The sequence below is a fragment of the Protopterus annectens genome, chromosome 1.part1 (assembly GCF_019279795.1).
Source record: "Protopterus annectens isolate FY-2018-M chromosome 1.part1, PAN1.0, whole genome shotgun sequence".
Lineage (NCBI taxonomy): Eukaryota > Metazoa > Chordata > Ceratodontiformes > Protopteridae > Protopterus > Protopterus annectens.
In genome coordinates this window covers 147,549,869-147,567,351 of record NC_056726.1, presented here as the reverse complement: position 1 = coordinate 147,567,351, position 17,483 = coordinate 147,549,869, and the positions used below count along the sequence as shown (strand labels likewise).

Genomic DNA, 17,483 nt, shown 5'->3' with positions numbered 1-17,483 from the left:
GAACAAGAAAAGGTTTCCCCAATGGGGTACTTAGCTTTATTGAAGACTTCGGTTCTGAAACTCGATTTCGAAAATCTCAGGAGTCGGCCGGCCAGCACTTGCGAACTGCTTTTGCTTCGGGCGCCGCGCTGCAAGAAAGACTGAAGAAAATGGCGTTGGTTGCATCTTTTATACCCCTGGTGCACCGACGTCAGGGAAGAGGCGACAGCAACCGACGCCGGACCTAGACTTTGGAACTCTGGCTGACTGCGGGTAGCCTGCCAGCAGGACAACCCAAGTGTAATGACTGCAACAGTGAAACACGATGAACATCCAACGATGGTTCAGAGAGTTGACTGCCATGATAATGGCAAGTATCTCCTTGATATTTATGTGCTTGTGTCTGTCCTTGGTGTCCCACACCCCCCTGCACTTTTATCACTCTTGAATCTGCTCCCAAAGGAAAGCCTGATGCATCTGTGGTGACTGACAGCTTTGGACCAGGGAGGGAGAAGGGGAGTCCTGGATTTAAAGATACCTGCTGTTTCTACCAACCGATTTCTCATCTGACAAACCACAACACTGAGATTAGAAAATATAAAGGTTATGTGTGTCTGGATTACATTATTAGTTGACAAGTTCATAGGTTCATAGGTTGGTACTAGGCTATCAGCCCTAGGGCCTATACAAGCCTAGCCATAACAATTCCCTGACTATTTCTTCCCACATTATTTACTTTCCTGGACCCCTGTCTAGCAGGGTGACTGACGTGATCCCTGGGGTGAATTTCCTTTCTCCCATCCAATCGTCAAGGTTCCTCTTGAAGAGGTCCAAAGAGGCACTTGCTTGACATGTATGGGCAATCTATTCCAGAGTCTGGGGAGTCTCTGAGTCAGGAACCTACCCCTCCAGCATGTTTTGTTTATTGTGATGACAAGGTTTAGATCCCTGGAGTGTGTAGCTCTGAGGGATTGGGATTTCTTTAAGTGTAGCATGTCCAACAGCTCTGGGTTTGACATGGCCTTGTATGTTAAGCAGAGATCGCCTCTGAGTAGACGATATGTGACAGAGTATAGCTGGAGTTTTTTAAGGTGGTCAGCGTAGGGCATCTGCTTTAGGCCTGTGATTCTTTTAGTGAGGTATTTCTGAGGCCTTTCCAGTTGTTGCAAATGTCTTGAGAGGTACATACCAAATGGGGCATTGTATTCTATAATGGGTCTAATGAGGGATGAGTACAGTGGGATAATGACCTCCTTTTTTCTGAATGAAAAGCCCTTCGTGATGAGGTGTGCCACATAGAAGGATTTCCTGACTGTTGTGGCGATGTGGTTATCGAAGGTGAGACCACTGTCCACCTGTGTCCCTAAGTCTCTTATCACACTTTCTGTGTTTAGTGTACTGCCACCTATATGGTAATTCATGGATACATGTTTTTTTCCCAAAGGGGATAACAATACATTTCTTGGCATTGAGCTTGAGCCCATGGCTCTGGCACCAAGCATCTGTTTCTGTAAGGCCCTTTTGTAGAGTATCCACATCATTTGGGGATTCAGTAATGGCTCCCAGTTTGCAGTCATCTGCAAACCACAACACTGAGATTAGAAAATATAAAGGTTGTGTGTGTCTGGATTACATTATTAGTTGACGAGTTGATGCTGGGACTAAAGAGATTTCAGATACCACTGTATCTTTCTCATGTGGAGTACTGCCAGGGGTACCATGAGAATCATAGACGCAATGAGACCTCAAATCATGAGGTATTTCTTCACAGTGACTGGTCTGACCGGAAAACCTTAGAAACAGATCTATATAAAGATTTTTCCTGTGGGTGAAATCTCTTTGAACTGTGATGTATAGTTCACATCCCAGAAACACAGTCCTGTGTAAAAGAGTCGAGAGACTTTTTCTTTACATTCATTTGGAATCCCAGCTTGTATAAGAGCTCCTCTCAACTGACAGAAAAAGAAAGATTCCTGATTCTGTGAAAAAGGACCTGCAAGGATAAACAAGTAATTGAAATGGAAAACATGTGGACATCCTGTAGCTTGCAATGAACTAAACACTTTGTGAACACTCTTGGTGCAGTGGATAGTCCAGAGACTAAGGCAAATAACTGATAATGTGATCCAGACACACAAAACCTTAAGAAATGTCTGAATTCTGGGTGAATAGGAAAGTGATGATAAGCATCCTTTAAGTTTAGGGTTGCCAGGAAACTTGAAAGTAACAGGTTGTGAAGTGACATCATTCTAAATTTGAGTAGACATCTGGAACTGGTCTCCAAGAATTTTCTTTCTCTGGCATGAAAACAATAAGTGAGAAGGTCACTGAAAAACCAATCAGTAAAAACAAAATGAAAACTCTAGCAAAGCTAGAACTTCCACTGAGTGACCTCGCAAACCTCTTGTATAACAGCCCTGTGCTTCTTATGCTTACGTCAAACACTCTCCTTGTGCTGTGCTGACGAGGTCATAACAAGGCTGAAATATGCATATCCACAGCTAGTGGGGTTTGGCTTTATTGGCCTGAAATGTTCCATTAAAACGACAAAACAAGTCATGGGCATTCAGAATCACCAATAAGCTGAAACACCTGATGTTCATAAGGATCATTTGCATATATCCCATGTGCCTCTGATACAAGAGGTTTGGGAGGTCACTCAGTGGAAGTTCTAGCTTTGCTAGAGTTTTCATTTTGTTTTTACTGATTGGTTTTTCAGTGACCTTCTCACTTATTGTTTTAGTGTGTTGTTTGGGATATTTTTGCAGTGACCCTAATGATAATGTTGTTTGGGATATTTTTGCAGTGACCCTAATGATAATGGACATCAGCTGTGTATAACAGTCCTGTGTTTCTTATGCTTACTCAAACACTCTGCTTGTGCTGTGCTGATGAGGTCATAAGGCCAAAATATGCATATCCACAGCTAGTGGGGTTTGGCTTTATTGGCCTGAAATTGTCCATTAAAACGGCGAAACAAGTCATGGGCGTTCAGAATCATCAATTAGCTGAAACACCTGATGTTCACAAGGGTCATTTGCATGTTTCTCTATCATTAGGAAAATCCTTGAATAAAAACCCTTTCCCACGTGGGAAGGAGGAACTGGTTCTATCACTCCTTGGGCCAGCATGTGATGAAGAACCAGTGGTAGCAAGAGAAAGTATGACATGGAGGATGACGATAACCCCATGGAAAGAAGGAACTTCCTCCCACTGCCACCTGTAACCTTAATGAATGATTTTCAGAACCCACTTGTCTGAAACTATCTGCTGCCAAAGAAAAAATGGAGATGCAGACATCCTGAAAAAAAGGGGCCACTCTTGAATAGTCATTCAGATTTCTTGGATTGCCCTTGGTTTTAGAAGGTTCAAGAATCAAGATTTCTTTTTGGACCCCCCTTGCCATTTTTTATGAAATGTCTGTTACCTGTATTCTTTTGGGAAGGTTTATACTGGTTTTTGCCAAAAGTGGATGAGGAGATAGAAAATCCCTTAGAGAATTAGGAAAAGAAGGGCTGAAAAATCTTAGAGATTCCCTTGATCAGCTTACCCCTTTCATCACACTTTTTTGATTATCTCTGCAGGAGAAGGGCCAAACACTAAATCTCTATCCAAGGGAGAATTTAAAATCTCACTTTTAACATCATCTTGGAGGTTCTGAGAATGCAGCCATGTAAACCTCCTCAAAACAGTCTCAATGGCCACAGCCCCGGAATAAGTATCAGCAAGAGTCATACATATACTGTAAACAACTGGTAGTGACCTGTGCAACAGAAGAAGTTATTTAAAGCAGATTTTTCCTCACAAGAAGAAACCGCAGATAAAACTTTCCTCTTTCTTTCACAATTTGTCACAACAAACTAACATATGAGCCTGACAATTCAAAATTCTGAACATCAAAGTTGCGGAAAAATATGTTATGTACTCACTATACTGTTCCATCTGAGTTTTTGCTTTGCATTTGTCTTCAACCTGTGGGAACCCGGACCTGGCATGGATCTGACTCGGACGCATTTTCTAGCATCAGAAAAGAACTCCAAGCTCCTCCCCTACCCATAATGCCCCCGTCTCCCTCCTCCCCTCAGTTCAAGTTTGCTGCTGACCATAACACCCTGAGCTAGCCAAGAGGCTAACACCTTGATAATAGTACCCTGAAAACACTATAGGAAAGACAAAGGCTTGCCAAAAGTAAGAGCTATGTCTTATCCACCCAGTGCACTACACAGCCTGTAAAAGGCAGGGGGAGGAAGGAATGTCTGAAGACAAATGAAAAGCAACAACTCGGATGGAACGTTACAGTGAGTACATAGCTTCTTTACCTGAAGTTGTTTTCATTTGTTCTTCAGCCTGTGGGACAGAGTCCCCAGCTACCACAAGACCCTGAGAGGTCCTCAAGGAAGGAGCCAAAGGATGCCCTGCCTCTGGACAGAAGATTCAACTTATAGTGGGAAATGAACATGTGTGAAGATGCCCAAGTATCCGCAGAACAAATATGATTCAAGGAAGCCCTAGACCAAAAGGCCACTGAAGTAGCCATAGACCTAGTAGAATGCATCTTAATTTGACCTGGTGGAGATAAACCTTTGGCTGTATACGCCCGAAGCCCGAATTATGCACTGAGAGATCCAATGAGCAATAGTCACCTTTGACATAAGTTTCCCTAAGAAAGTCTTAGAAAAGGAAACAAAAGGTTGATCCAACTTGCGGAAGGACTTTGTTCTATGCAGATAAAAGTGCAACTGCCTATGAACATCAAAGAAGTGCAATTCTCACTTATTCTGAAATTTGAGGAAGAAAACAGAAAGATTGATAACCTGATTAAAGTTAGACTCCGAAGCCACTTTTGGGAGAAAGGAAGGGTTCGTGCATAAGGATACCCTATCTTTATGAAACATCATATAAAGAGGCTTAACAGATAAGACCTGAATCTCCAACACTCTTTTGGCCGAGGTAATATCGACCAGAAAAGCTGTCTTCCAAGACAGAAATTGCAAATCCATTGTAGCTGCAGGTTCAAAGGGGGAAGAAACCTAGGCTTGTAGAACTAAAGTAAAATCCCAAGGGGGCGTAGGGTGCTTGATTGGGGGCTGAAGTATAAAGGTACCTTTCAAAAAGGCTTTACAAAGCTTGGAAGAAGCTAGGGAAGCGGACTTGTCTCCTATGTGAAAACTGGAGAGAGCTGCCCAGCTGTACCTTAACTATGGAAAGGCTGGCACCTTGATGAAAAATATCTGCCAAAAATTCCAGATAGCAGGAACTGGAGCAGTGAAAGGATCCAAATCATGTTGGGACACCCACATTGAAAAACATTTTCACTTACTGGAGTAAACTTTCCTAGTGGATGATTTATGAGCTGCTACCAAAATCTTCTTAACCGGAGAAGACAGCTCGGAAGTCCTAGCTATTACTGGAACTGGAGCAGCCAAGCTGTGAGCTTCAGACTGATTAGATCTGGGTGTGGGATCCCTAAAGTATGTGAGATCAGATCCAGCACCAGATCTAAAGTCCAAGGAAGACATAGTACATGAGACCACAGAGAGGGGAACCATACTTGGCGAGGCTAGAAGGGGGCAATGAGGATCACTAAACTCCACAGCTGTTGATCTTTCTGAATGAACTTTGGCTTTCTGAATGAACGTTGGGATCAGGGGAAGTGGAGGATAAGCACAGAGAAGACCGGAGGGCCAAGCATGAATCAGAGTGTCTCAGGGGGACTCTGCCGGAGGGGGGGTTCAGAGCGAAATACTTACTGCACTTCGCACTGGAAGGAGAGGCGAAGAGATCGCAGCAAGGCCAACCCCACTTTACGAAGATCTGTTCTGCTACTGAAGGATTCAGAGACCACTCGTAAGGAGATCTGCTGACCCTGTCTGCCAAACTGTTGGACCTCCCGGAATGTGCGTTGCCACCAGAAAGTGGCCGGTGGAGATTACCCACTCCCACAATCTCATGGCTTTGCAACAAAGGGGGTAAGATCTGGTTTCCTCTTGTCTGTTGATGTACCAGACTACAGACATGTTGCCTATCTGGATAGCAATCGTTCTTAGGGGAAGATGGACATGAAGAGCTTGCAATGTCAAGAGCACTGCCCTCATCTCCAGGATGTTGATATGCAGTTTCATCACCAGGGAAGACCACATGCCTTGGACTGGCCTTCCCATGCAGTGCCCCCCCCCCCACCCGAGAAGGGAGGCGTCTGTGGTCATCAGGGCCGGGAGGATAAAGGGATGACCCAGAAGGAGATATGGGGATTGAAGCCACCAGAGTACAGAATCCCTGCAGGCTTGAGACATATGAACTGGATGAGACAATGGTAGATCTAGCAATGACCACTGGACTGATAAGATCCATTGGAGAACCCTCAAATGCAGACAAGCTGTGGGGATGAGGGTTATCATGGCCACCATGGAACCCAACACCCGAAAGATTCTGCAAGGGAGATATTGGGTCTGAACAATGTACAATACATGATGTCTAAGGGACTGAAGCTGGTCTGGGGTCAGAAAAATCTTGCTCTGACTGAGCTCCAATAAAGTCTATAGTCAGAATCGGATCCAATAGGGACTTGTTGAGATTTATGGTTATGTCTAACTGATGGGCGGTTTGAAGAAGGAAATCCCTGGCTTGGAAGAGGCAATGCCTGGTTGGGGCAGAGAGGAGCCAGTCGTCCAGGTAGGGGAAGACTTGGAACCCATGCAGCCGCAGGTGAGCCACTACCACTGCCATCACTTTAGTAAACACTTTGGGGGTGGTGGTGAGACCAAAGGGTAGAGCTCTGGACTGGTAAGGATTGGCACTCAGGTGAAAGCAAAGGGACCTCCGAGAGCACCTGTCCATTTTGACATGATAGTATGCATTCTGGAGGACCACCGAGCACATCCAGTCGTTCTTCTGCAGGAAGGGCAGAATAGAAATTTTGTCTTGGCAACTGACAGGTTTAGGGTTGAAAGATCCAGAATGGGTCTTAAGTCCCCCATTTTCTTTGGTACTAAAAAAAAAACCTGGAATAGCTGCCTAATCTGGACTGGTCTGAGGGGACTGTCTGGATGACTTGCTTTTCGAGCAACTTGGAAATTTCCTGTGCTGCTTCCTCCTTTTGCGTGGGTGGAATGTCTGGGAGGTGTTTGGGCAAGGTTGGCCTGTGAATGAAGGGATTGAGTTTCCACTGGATATGATTTGCAACACCCAACAATCGTCTGTAATTGACTCCCAGGCGGTTTGGTGTAGCCAGAGATAGCCCCCGACTGCTTCCAGAGACGAGCAGTCGGGCAACCCTTCAGAGCTGCTGTGCAGGTCTGTCCAAGAATGAATCCTGAGACCCCTGGTGCCTCAGACACCCTCTGTCTGTCATATCCCCCTCTGCCTCAGGGGGAGGGCAATTCCTGAGCTTCATGGAGAAAGCCCTGAGACTTCCAGAACCACATCTTCTTCATCCCTAGCTGATTCCGGGAAAAGGATCATTGAGGGGTTGAGAAGCAGATCCCAATAACAGACAAGGTCTTCCTGTATTTCTCGCTCTGGACCAACATGTCTTGTACAGTCTTTCCAAAAAAAGTGGAACCATCATACTGGGCACTGGTGAAAGACGCCTTGAAGGGCTCCAAGAATGTACAAAGCCGGAGCCAGGTATGACGCCTGATGGCAACGCCTGTACCGGCTGCTTTAGTGGAGCCTTCGGTAGCGTGGGACAGGAACCACATAGAGGTGGTGGAAACAGAAGTGAGGGTGGCCATACAGGAGAACAACTTCTGCTCCTCTACCGACATGGACGCGAGACAGACTCACCTACCTCCCTGACCAGGTCTCACTGAAGTCTGATCATATGTGCCATATAGTTCAGAGTATGTACCGCGAATGTGGCTGAAGCGTAGACCTACTTTCCAAAATGGTCCGGAGGATGGACAGTAGAGCTCTGCTGAGAGAGCTCTTTCTTGGTGGCCATCGCCACCACCATGGAATCAACCTGGGACCCCTTGGACCAGTGGGGCTTGTCCGATGGTGCACTCAAAACCCTGTCTGTGCACTTTGGAATGGGGTCCACTGTGTCAGGCTCCTTCCATGCCCAAGATGTCACTAAATCTACCAGTGGATCCACGGGAGAGGACACCCAGGAGGTAAAGGGGCCTGTGCTAAATGCCTCCAGAAACACTGATTCATCTGGGTTGCGTTTTTGGACATTCCACCCCCCGCACACTGGTGAAGGATTTTCATGATATCTCAAAAGAAGACATCTTCCGGGGGTGACCAAGGGGAACCCTCTCCTTCCTTTAAATCGATGTCTTCTATGAGAGACTCCAGTGGGGAGTGCAAGTGCCTTTTACACATATGTTTCCGAGTAGGCTCCTCAGGGGGGGCTCTCTGGGGAGGACTTGGAAACATCTGGATGTTGCCATGGGGGAACTCTCTGGGGTGTAGAGGCAGCAGGCTGTCCCTGAGTGGGCAGGATGGCGGAATCCAGACCAGAAAAAGAGGGAGCCAGGACAGACTCCGAGGACGATAGTGTCAAGGGTCTAGATGGAACCGAGAGGACCCTCTCCACCACTTCAAAAGCAGAAGGCGAACGAATCCCAGAAGGTGGGGCAGACATCCGATCCGTAACACTCTGCATCGATGGAGGAGCCGGACCCGAGCCTCTTGGTGCCGAGACTCTGAGTGAAAAGGCTGACTCCAAAAGCTGCGGAGCCAACACCAGCCCCTTGGATCCAGCTCCAAGGCTACAGATCCGAGCTAGTCGGAGCCGAGCCGCTCAGGGCAATGGTCAGTGCTGAGGTACTAGGTTCCATTGGCACCAACCCCTCGACGCCAAAGAGCCTCGGACCCAAGAACTCCAAAACCGGGGGTCGGATCTGAGAAGGATTAATGGGCATAAAGGTGGACTGCATGCCCCCAGCCTCGAAGGGGGGATGGGGCAGGCAAGACTCCCATCTGGGTCCAGATGAATTTCCACATCATCCTGTCCACCTCAGCTTCAGAAAGGCTGTGGGTGGACCGGGAGGTGGAAGCCACAGAAACTGGCCTGCAGAGGCGCCAGGAAAACGCTGATAAAGGGAATGAGCCTCAAGAAACCTCCTGCTTCGGGGAACAGCATGGCAAATGGAGCCGAGGAGAGCCCAGGCTGGCAGCCAGGCGAGATTTAGTTGGAAGTTTGGCCAAAGAAGAATGGTCAGGGGACCACTTTCTGGGCCTGTCCTGGTGCTTGTGTTTATGCTTCTCCCCATCCCCAGACATTAAAGCGGGAGGTTGAGTCCCAGAGGCCGGGGCAGAGGAAGCAGCAGTAGAGGTGGAAGCTGAAGCAGGGGCCGCCAAGGAAGGTGGAGGAAGGAGGCCCCTGAGGATCAACTTGTTCCTCCTGTCGATTAATGCAAAGGGGTTGAATCTCACGCAGCTGGAGTAGGAGGTATCCAAATGGGGAACCCCAAAGCAAACCACCCACAGAGTCTGGCCAGAAGAAGGGGGCAGCTTCTGTCCACACCCTATGGATATCCAGAACCCTGACTTGGAGGTCTCAGCCATGGTAATGGAAGGTAACACACACACACACAAACACACACACACATACGCACGCACGCACACACACACACACACACACACACACACACACACACACACACACACACACACACACGCACACACACGCGTTAGAAGAAAGCGAAAGAAAGGGAGAGAGAGGGCCTTTTTTTTTTTTTTTAACAGGTTAAGATGACTGATGCCTGTGCACAAGGGTAGGGATGCAGTAGGAACAAGAAACAAGGAGAAGACACAGAAAAGAGGAGAAATAGACCAAAAAATTCCAATAAACTACTCACCATGAATCTGGAGCAACAGACCACGATGTTAACTATAAGCACAGCAAACGAGATCTGGGAAGAGGAGGGAGACCAGTGCATTATGGATAGGGGAAGAGCTTGGAGTTCGGATCTGATGCTAGAAAATGCAGCAGAGTTAGATCCGTGCCGGATCTGAGTTTCCACACTTTGAAGAGCAAATGAAAACAACAACTTCAGATGTATACCTTTTTTCCCCGTGCCTATCAATAATGCTCCCCATCCTAATCAGAACGACTAGGATTGGAATTAACTAAGTGCTTAGCGGCAATGGGCTCAACGAAAGCTATAGCATTAGGTCAGGTTTGAGAATACCATATTAAAATTTGAAAGAATCAGGAACTCTCTATATCCTATCTGCCTTCCTATGGGCAGCTGTCTGACTATCAGGAAAAATGCAGACAATATCACACACATCCTAAAGCAGGCAGAACAGGGGAACTGGGAGTAGGTTCTGGAAAAATCCTTCTGTAACACCTTACTGCATTTTCTGAGGGGCTGCGAAACCTCAGTGTTCTCCAAATGAAAACACTGGCACATTCTAGCAACTGTCTTTGAGAAAGAGAAACCCTCACAGGGAAAATCAGAAAATGAGCTCTCCTCTGTGACTAAATCATAAATCTGAGGGGAAAAATCCTATAACCATCCCTGCATCTTCCTGTTCAGATTCAGAGTCTTGAATCTCTTCAGGAAAAGAGGAATCCCTCTTTCTTTTACCAGAAACTACTTTACAAGAAGGATCATTAGCCTGATTTAAACCCTGAGCTTAACCCTGTAAACTACTCCTATCCAAAGAAAACTGAGGAGGACCAGATACAAGCTTGGTTTTCTGTTTCTTTTTGACAGGATAAATGGGATGAACTGTGTTACTAGTGGCAGATGCAGCTTCCCCAGGGATAAGCACAGCATTCTGACACAGCATGAAAACGTTCCCTGTTCCTGCTGCCAAAACTTACAAAGGTGGCTCTCCAGACAACTCAGATTAAATATGTAGAAGCTCTCACTCCAGTGAGGGAACCCCAACAGCCACAGAGGACGTGGCAAGCATGAAGTTCACAATGGCTGTAGGTGCTACATCAGAGGGATCCTGGGTAAATGAAGAATGGTCTAATGGCCACAGCAGAGTCACCCAGCTGTGGCTGAGGCAAATTGCTAGCGTGCTGTGGTGTCAAAGGCTGTTTTCTTATTTTGTTCTTTTTGTGTCTGGAAGAAGGATTGACCATGGGACCAGAAGTCTGTTCTATGGTCAAGCCAAAAATGGTTCCTCTTTCCCAAGGAAGACAAGCAGCAATTGCCAGTAAGCACTACCAGTCCACAAAAGTTACTTTGACAGAAAACAAGTGAAAAGCACTTTAAAACACTACACCAGACCCACAAAGGTAAAATAAACACAATTTCCACACAAACAATGTTTTCATTTACTCTACACCACTTTTAAATTGACAGAAAAAGTGAGCACTCTGTTTAAAAGCATATTGCAGTCTCAAAGCAGTCTGTTAAGACACAACACTCCTACCTTTAAAATAACTTTCCTGAAGAGGAAAGTAATAAAACCACAACAAAATTAAGAAAATGTAACTTTTTCCCCCAAAGGGAACATATTTTCTCAGTAAAGGAAAACACAAGCCAAATGTTGATCACTGAAAGCCTCAGAGGAGTGTACTCTTCATTGGCAGTAAAGTTCTGAAGGGCTTTGTGTCCAAATTTGTGTTTTAATCAGCTCAGTTCGGCAGCTCAGCTTGAACTGCCTGACAGTTTGGGAGTGTGGAAGGGTCCCTGAAGTTTTGGAAGCTAGCTGGCTGTTTCATCCTTGGCAGGATATAAGCCATATAGCTAAGGCTACTACAGCAGTGATCAATATGATGAACATGTGTCAAAACAAGGGACCCAGATGGTTCCAAGACAGTGATAAATGCAGAAGAATCCATCAATAAGCACAGCAGCATACAATTTATGACAAGTATGATGCCGAAGACTCATTGTTAAGCACCTGGGTCAGACACAACATCAATTTCGAACACCTTGGTGTTGAATGAGTCGCATAAGTAGACATCTTTTCTGAGGTGGAAGCACCAGTTGGTGCCAAACACCACAAGCTCCAGGTGATATCTTACCTTCAAAGCCACTGATGACGAGTATACGAGACATTAGGCCAACCCAATCATCCCAACAGACCGAGGGAGAATTTGATAACACCCATCTCAATGTGAGCCTTCAGCAAAGTCCTCAACGTTCAACACCAGTCACCATCTGATGCACTCCTGAAGGACCTGGTAGACTGAAGGGGAGAAGACGACGACAACAGAGGGCAGGAGTCCAAAAAGCAAGACAGTGCCTTCTCTGACAAGTGTCTAATGAGTGTCATTTTCAGTGACCTTTCCTGTACTATTATTGGCAACGAAGGTGTCAGAGCTGGAAGAGAAATTGCTTTCACCAGTACCAGTGTCAAAAGTGAGTGTGTTGTTTCTTGTTCTAGGAATCTTCGGTGGCAATGAAGGTCCTGCTTTTTTATTGTTCTGTTTTACTTTTTTTCTCTTCTCTGATTATTTTTCCTTCTCTCTATCCTTTTGCTTAAAATTTTCAGGCTTATCTGCATTACCAGACAGGATTTTTGGAGGAAAGAGACCCTTAAGAATGAGTTGGTTTTATGATTCAGCAAAGAAGCGAGGACTAAAGACCTTGCATATGGCAAAATCTGCAGATAAGCTGGTCCCAGTCAAACTGCACCAAGATCAAGATGTCCTGGGGTGATTCTGTGGCCACAATGGTTGAACTTCTTGAACCCTTTTCCATGGGACAGCCTAGAAGGGCAAAAATAAATGCCAAAAAAACTCAGGTATTTTCAACTGCAAAGCTATGAATACTTCTTAAAATTATCCAAAATATACAGAAATGAGAAGTGAAAATGTAAAGTTAAAAGGTGATACAAAGATTGTGAAAGAATACCTTGAAGATGTTAAGACTCCTGTCTAACGCAATGAAGGAGCTGAGAAAAACACTTTTAAATCTTAGAGAAAGCCAAGACTATAGAAAAGGTTATAAATGACCTAAAAAGGGTTAAGAAAAAGAAGAGATGAGGCCATTATACAATGAGGCCATTACACAGTAGAGAATAGATTACCGAAACGTCAATTACCCGAATGCAGCCTTCCAAAGTTTTCGGGTAGGAAAAATCTACAGTCTGAATATGTAAACATTACACGTTTGCTTCTGCGTGTTTTTTGAATTTGTAGCCTGCTCGTGTGTGAAAAATATTCTTTATTGTCCACTGTAATCCATGAATGGTTGAAAAGTGTGTTCCCTGCATGCAGGAAAAAACAAGATTTTAGAAGTTTTTTTTATCTTTTTCCATTATATGTTTGATTATCTGAAAAAAACTACCCTAGGTCCCAATTAATTCAGATAATCGACTCTCTACTGTAAATTGAAAGAACAAAAATACTAAGCCCTTAGCTTTAGAGTCAGAACAGGGGAATAATGGGAGTTTGTTTATGAAGGCAGGTGAGGCAAGAAGCACTAGCAGAATGGCTGAATCAGATCTGACGAGCAGCTAATTTCCTATAAATCGGATCAGACGGACTGAATGAAATAGGATGAAAGAATTTGTCAGATTTCCTTACTTTTCACATCTCAGTATATTCATTTGCCATTTCTGTCCAAAGCAATAGTATGCTATATAGATTATAAGAGCAGTTCTTTGTACCAGTAGATTCTGGCAAATGTGCATTTTTGCTCAGGAAACAATTTTTATTACAATAACAAACCAGGGAATAAATGAGTAAACTACAAACAACATGACCTGCTTCACTATAAATACCAAAAGCATTACTTACTATTTCTAGTACACATGAAACCTCAATACACTTATTTTTCCTTTTGATGTAACATGAGAGACACGAAGGATCACAAAAAAAGAGGGCACCCTCATTCTATATACACATATCAGCTTTAGTAACAAAGAAGGTTTCTTACCTATAACAAATGCTACAGCTCCTAGTGCCAGCACCACAATGAGCAAGAGCGGAGCAATCAGTAATTTCCCAGCTGAAAATAAGACAGAAAATAATCATTAGTAAGTAGCAGAAGTGCTCAAGAGAAATCTTCACTTGGGTGAGTGGGTGGAGAGACAGAGTAATAAACAGATACACACACAGTGACCATGACAGTGAAACACCAGCACAACACATTTGTCTCTAGACAGCACTGTCACTATATGTTTTTCTTCAAATTAAAATGAATGCCAAGATTTGTTTTGTTCTAGGCTGATATGCATTCATTGCTGTATCACTCACATTTATAGTATAATTAAATGCATATTATTGTTGGCATTTATAACCCCAAGGCCACTTATTATTCTTGGTATGCATAAACTGTTCTTCTTTGCTTCCCTTAAGAAAGATCGCAAAACAATCCCTCCTATAGAAAGTGCTCATTCCTGCAATCTCAAAAGGTGTCCATTAATAAACAATGCAACAGGACAGTTCAAAACAATTTTTGTTTTTTTTTTTTTTGCTGGCTAAGTGTCACACGTTCCTAATTTACCTATACCAACTCCATGGGTCAGACTGCATTGAAGAAGAGAGAGAGAGAAAAGACACTGAAACTGTGCATACCAGTCCCAAGAATTCCATCACACATAAACAATTCACAAAGAAACAATGGGGGGGATATATGTATATCTCCCAAATATGCAACAAAGTCTAGAAAATTTAGCATCTTTGTTTGGAAGTCACTATATATGTGTTTTTATACCCAGATTAGACTCCAAATAATTTTCCAGAGGTAGACAGCAAATTTTGGAGGTCTGATGGGGAAGAAAGAGGAAACTGGGAAAGTACAGTTGTGTACACTTACCATAAATGTAGATGTTCAAGTGTATTCACTGTTGCAGTCATCACACTTGGGTTATCCCTGCCAGGGTATCCCTCGGTCAGCCCGAATACCAGAGGCTTAGTATTTCTGTGTCGGTTGCTGTCGCTTCAGGACTGACGTCAGGTCGTCAGTAGTATAAAGTAAGGCAGCCAATGCCATTACATCAGTTTTTCTTGCCCTGTCAGGAGCCCCCAAGTGGGAGCCAGGATATGGTAGAAAATAAATACCAAAAACTTCCTTGTAATGAGAGAGAGAGAGACAGAGGGAAAGAGAGAGAGAAAGGGGGATGGAGGGAGGGAAACCTGGAATGCAAAAGTGCATACACTCGAACATCTACATTTATGGTAAGTGTACACAACTGTACTATGTTCTTCGTGTTTCACTGTTGCAGTCATCACATTTGGGTTGATTCCCAAAGCTGAAGAAAAGGGTGGAGGCAGTCAAGAAGACTGGGGGCTGGCTAGAATGCCCTGCAAGACTGAAGTGGCAAAACCTGCCCTGGATTTGGAGAACATAGGCAGGTGGTAATGCTTGGTGAAGGTATGAACAGATGTCCATGCTGCAGCCTCCATGATGTCCCTGGTGAGGACTCCTCTGAGGAAAGCTGTAGAAGTGGAGGTTGCCCTGGAAGAGTGAGTCGTGACCCCCATAGGGGGAGGTTTCCCGTGTTGCTTGTAGCAGAAATGGATGCAGTGTGCTATCCATTTGGAAATGGTTTGTTTGGATATGGCTTTGCCATCTGCTCCTGCAGCAAAGCTGACTAACAACTGATCAGTCTTTCTGAATGATTTAGTCCTGTCTAGACAGAATCTGAGCTGTCTGTGCACATCTACAGAATGCAGTATTTTTCCCCATTGTTTTGTGGGTTAGGGAAAAAGGTGGGCAAATGAATGGATTGGTTGAGAGCCACAGTGGACACCCTTTTTTTTTTTGGAAGATCTGCTGTTGGATGGCTTACTGAAGCCATATCGGAAATCGAGGACTGAGAGCAAAAATATCTAGCTACAAAAAGGGCCCAACGACGTACAGTTCTGGCGTTGAACAAAGTACAAAAGCGACAGCCGGGGGATGTCATGGTCTGGGCCTAAGCAAGTGGCGCAGTAAGAATGAAAGTCTCGGTGTGGTATTTGCTTTCCACAGGCGAGACAATTGTTAACTTTTTCTGACATTGGTTAGAGCAAGAAAAAAGGATCCCCAATGGGGTACTTAGCTTTAGAAGACTTTAACTTCAATTCGGAAAACGAAAACTCAGGTAGAGTCCAACCAGCACTCATGCAAACTGCTTCTGCTTTGGGCTCCTAGGCAAGAAAGACTGATGTAATGGCGTCAGCTGCCTTACTTTATACTACTGATGACCTGACATTAGTCCTGAAGCGACAGCAACCGACGCAGAAATACTGAGCCTCTGGTATTAGGGCCGACTGAGGGCTACCCTGGCAGAGATACCCCAAATGTGATGACTGCAACAGTAAAACATGAAGAAAGTACAGTTTTGTACCTACCATAAATGTAGATGTTCGAGTGTTCACACTGCTGCAGTCATCACACTTTGGTTATCCTGCCGTCAGGCGGACCCGCAGTCGGCCAGAGTTCCAAAGTCTTGGTCCGGCGTCGGTTGCTGTTGCTTCTTCCCTGACGTCAGTGCGCCAGGGGTATATAATATGCATCTGACACCATTTTCTTCAGTTTTTCTTGCCCCAGATGTCAGGTGCCCCCAAGTAGGTAGGCAATACATATTGCTAATCAAAAAATAAACATATAAAATAAAAACAATACCTTCAGTTACCAGCAAATACACCCCAAAGGTTGTATAGGATAGAAAGGTATAGATAAGTCCAGCTAGTTCAGAGGGGATGGAGGGAGGATAACCTGGACTGCAGCAGTGTGAACACTCGAACATCTACATTTATGGTAGGTACAAAACTGTACTACGTTCATCGTGTTACACTGCTGCAGTCATCACACTTGGGTTGAATCCCAAAGCTAAGGTTGGGTGGCTGGTCTATAAAGAGTTAGGATTGGCTATGAGGCCCTGCAGAACTGCAGTGGCAAATCCTGCTCTGGATTTAGAGTAAAGAGGCAGGTGATAATGCTTGGTGAAGGTGTGCACTGAACTCCAAGTTGCAGCCTCCAAAATTTCCTTGGTAGGTACTCCTCTGAGAAAGGCTGTTGAAGTGGCTGTTGCCCTGGTGGAATGAGGCCTAATGTTATTAGGGACTGATTTTCCATGCTGTGTGTAGCAGTACCGAATACAGTGTCCTATCCATTTAGATATAGTCTGCTTTGAGATAGCCTTGCCTTGTGATCCTACAGCATATGCTACAAACAGTTGTTCAGTTTTCCTGAAAGCTTTTGTTTTGTCCAAGTAGAAGCGTAGCTGTGCATGTCCAAAGAATGCAGAAATTTCTCCCCTTTATTTTGGGGGGTTTGGATAAAATGTTGGCAAATGGATGGTTTGGCTAAGAGCCACACTAGATACCACCTTTGGCATAAAGGTAGGGTTTGTCCTTAAAGATACCCTGTCCTGATGAAAAATTATAAAAGGTTCCACTGCCATTAATGCCTGTAGCTCTGAGACTCTTCGTGCTGAAGTTACTGCCAGGAGCAGAGCTGTTTTCCATGATAAAAATTTTAAATCAGCTGTATTGCCTGCCTCAAAAGGTGGTAGGGTCAGTTTTTCAAAACGAAATTGAGGTCCCAGGTTGGTGTTGGTGGTCTCCGGGGCGGTCTTATGTTTTTAGCCCCTCTGAGGTACTGCTTTAGAAAGGGATGAGAGAATAAAGGAGGATCCATGCTGTAATGTGCTGA

The 17,483-nt window shown here is 44.7% G+C and overlaps 1 protein-coding gene across 1 annotated transcript in view; it reads right to left on the bottom strand.

The window, feature by feature from the left end:
- Nucleotides 1-17,483, bottom strand: part of RNF217 (ring finger protein 217) — a 1,666,157-nt gene that overhangs the window by 194,609 nt on the left and 1,454,065 nt on the right. The window contains exon 5 of the mRNA XM_044073883.1: nucleotides 13,776-13,847. Coding sequence (XP_043929818.1) covers nucleotides 13,776-13,847 — 72 coding nt within the window. The remainder of the gene's footprint in view (nucleotides 1-13,775; nucleotides 13,848-17,483) is intronic.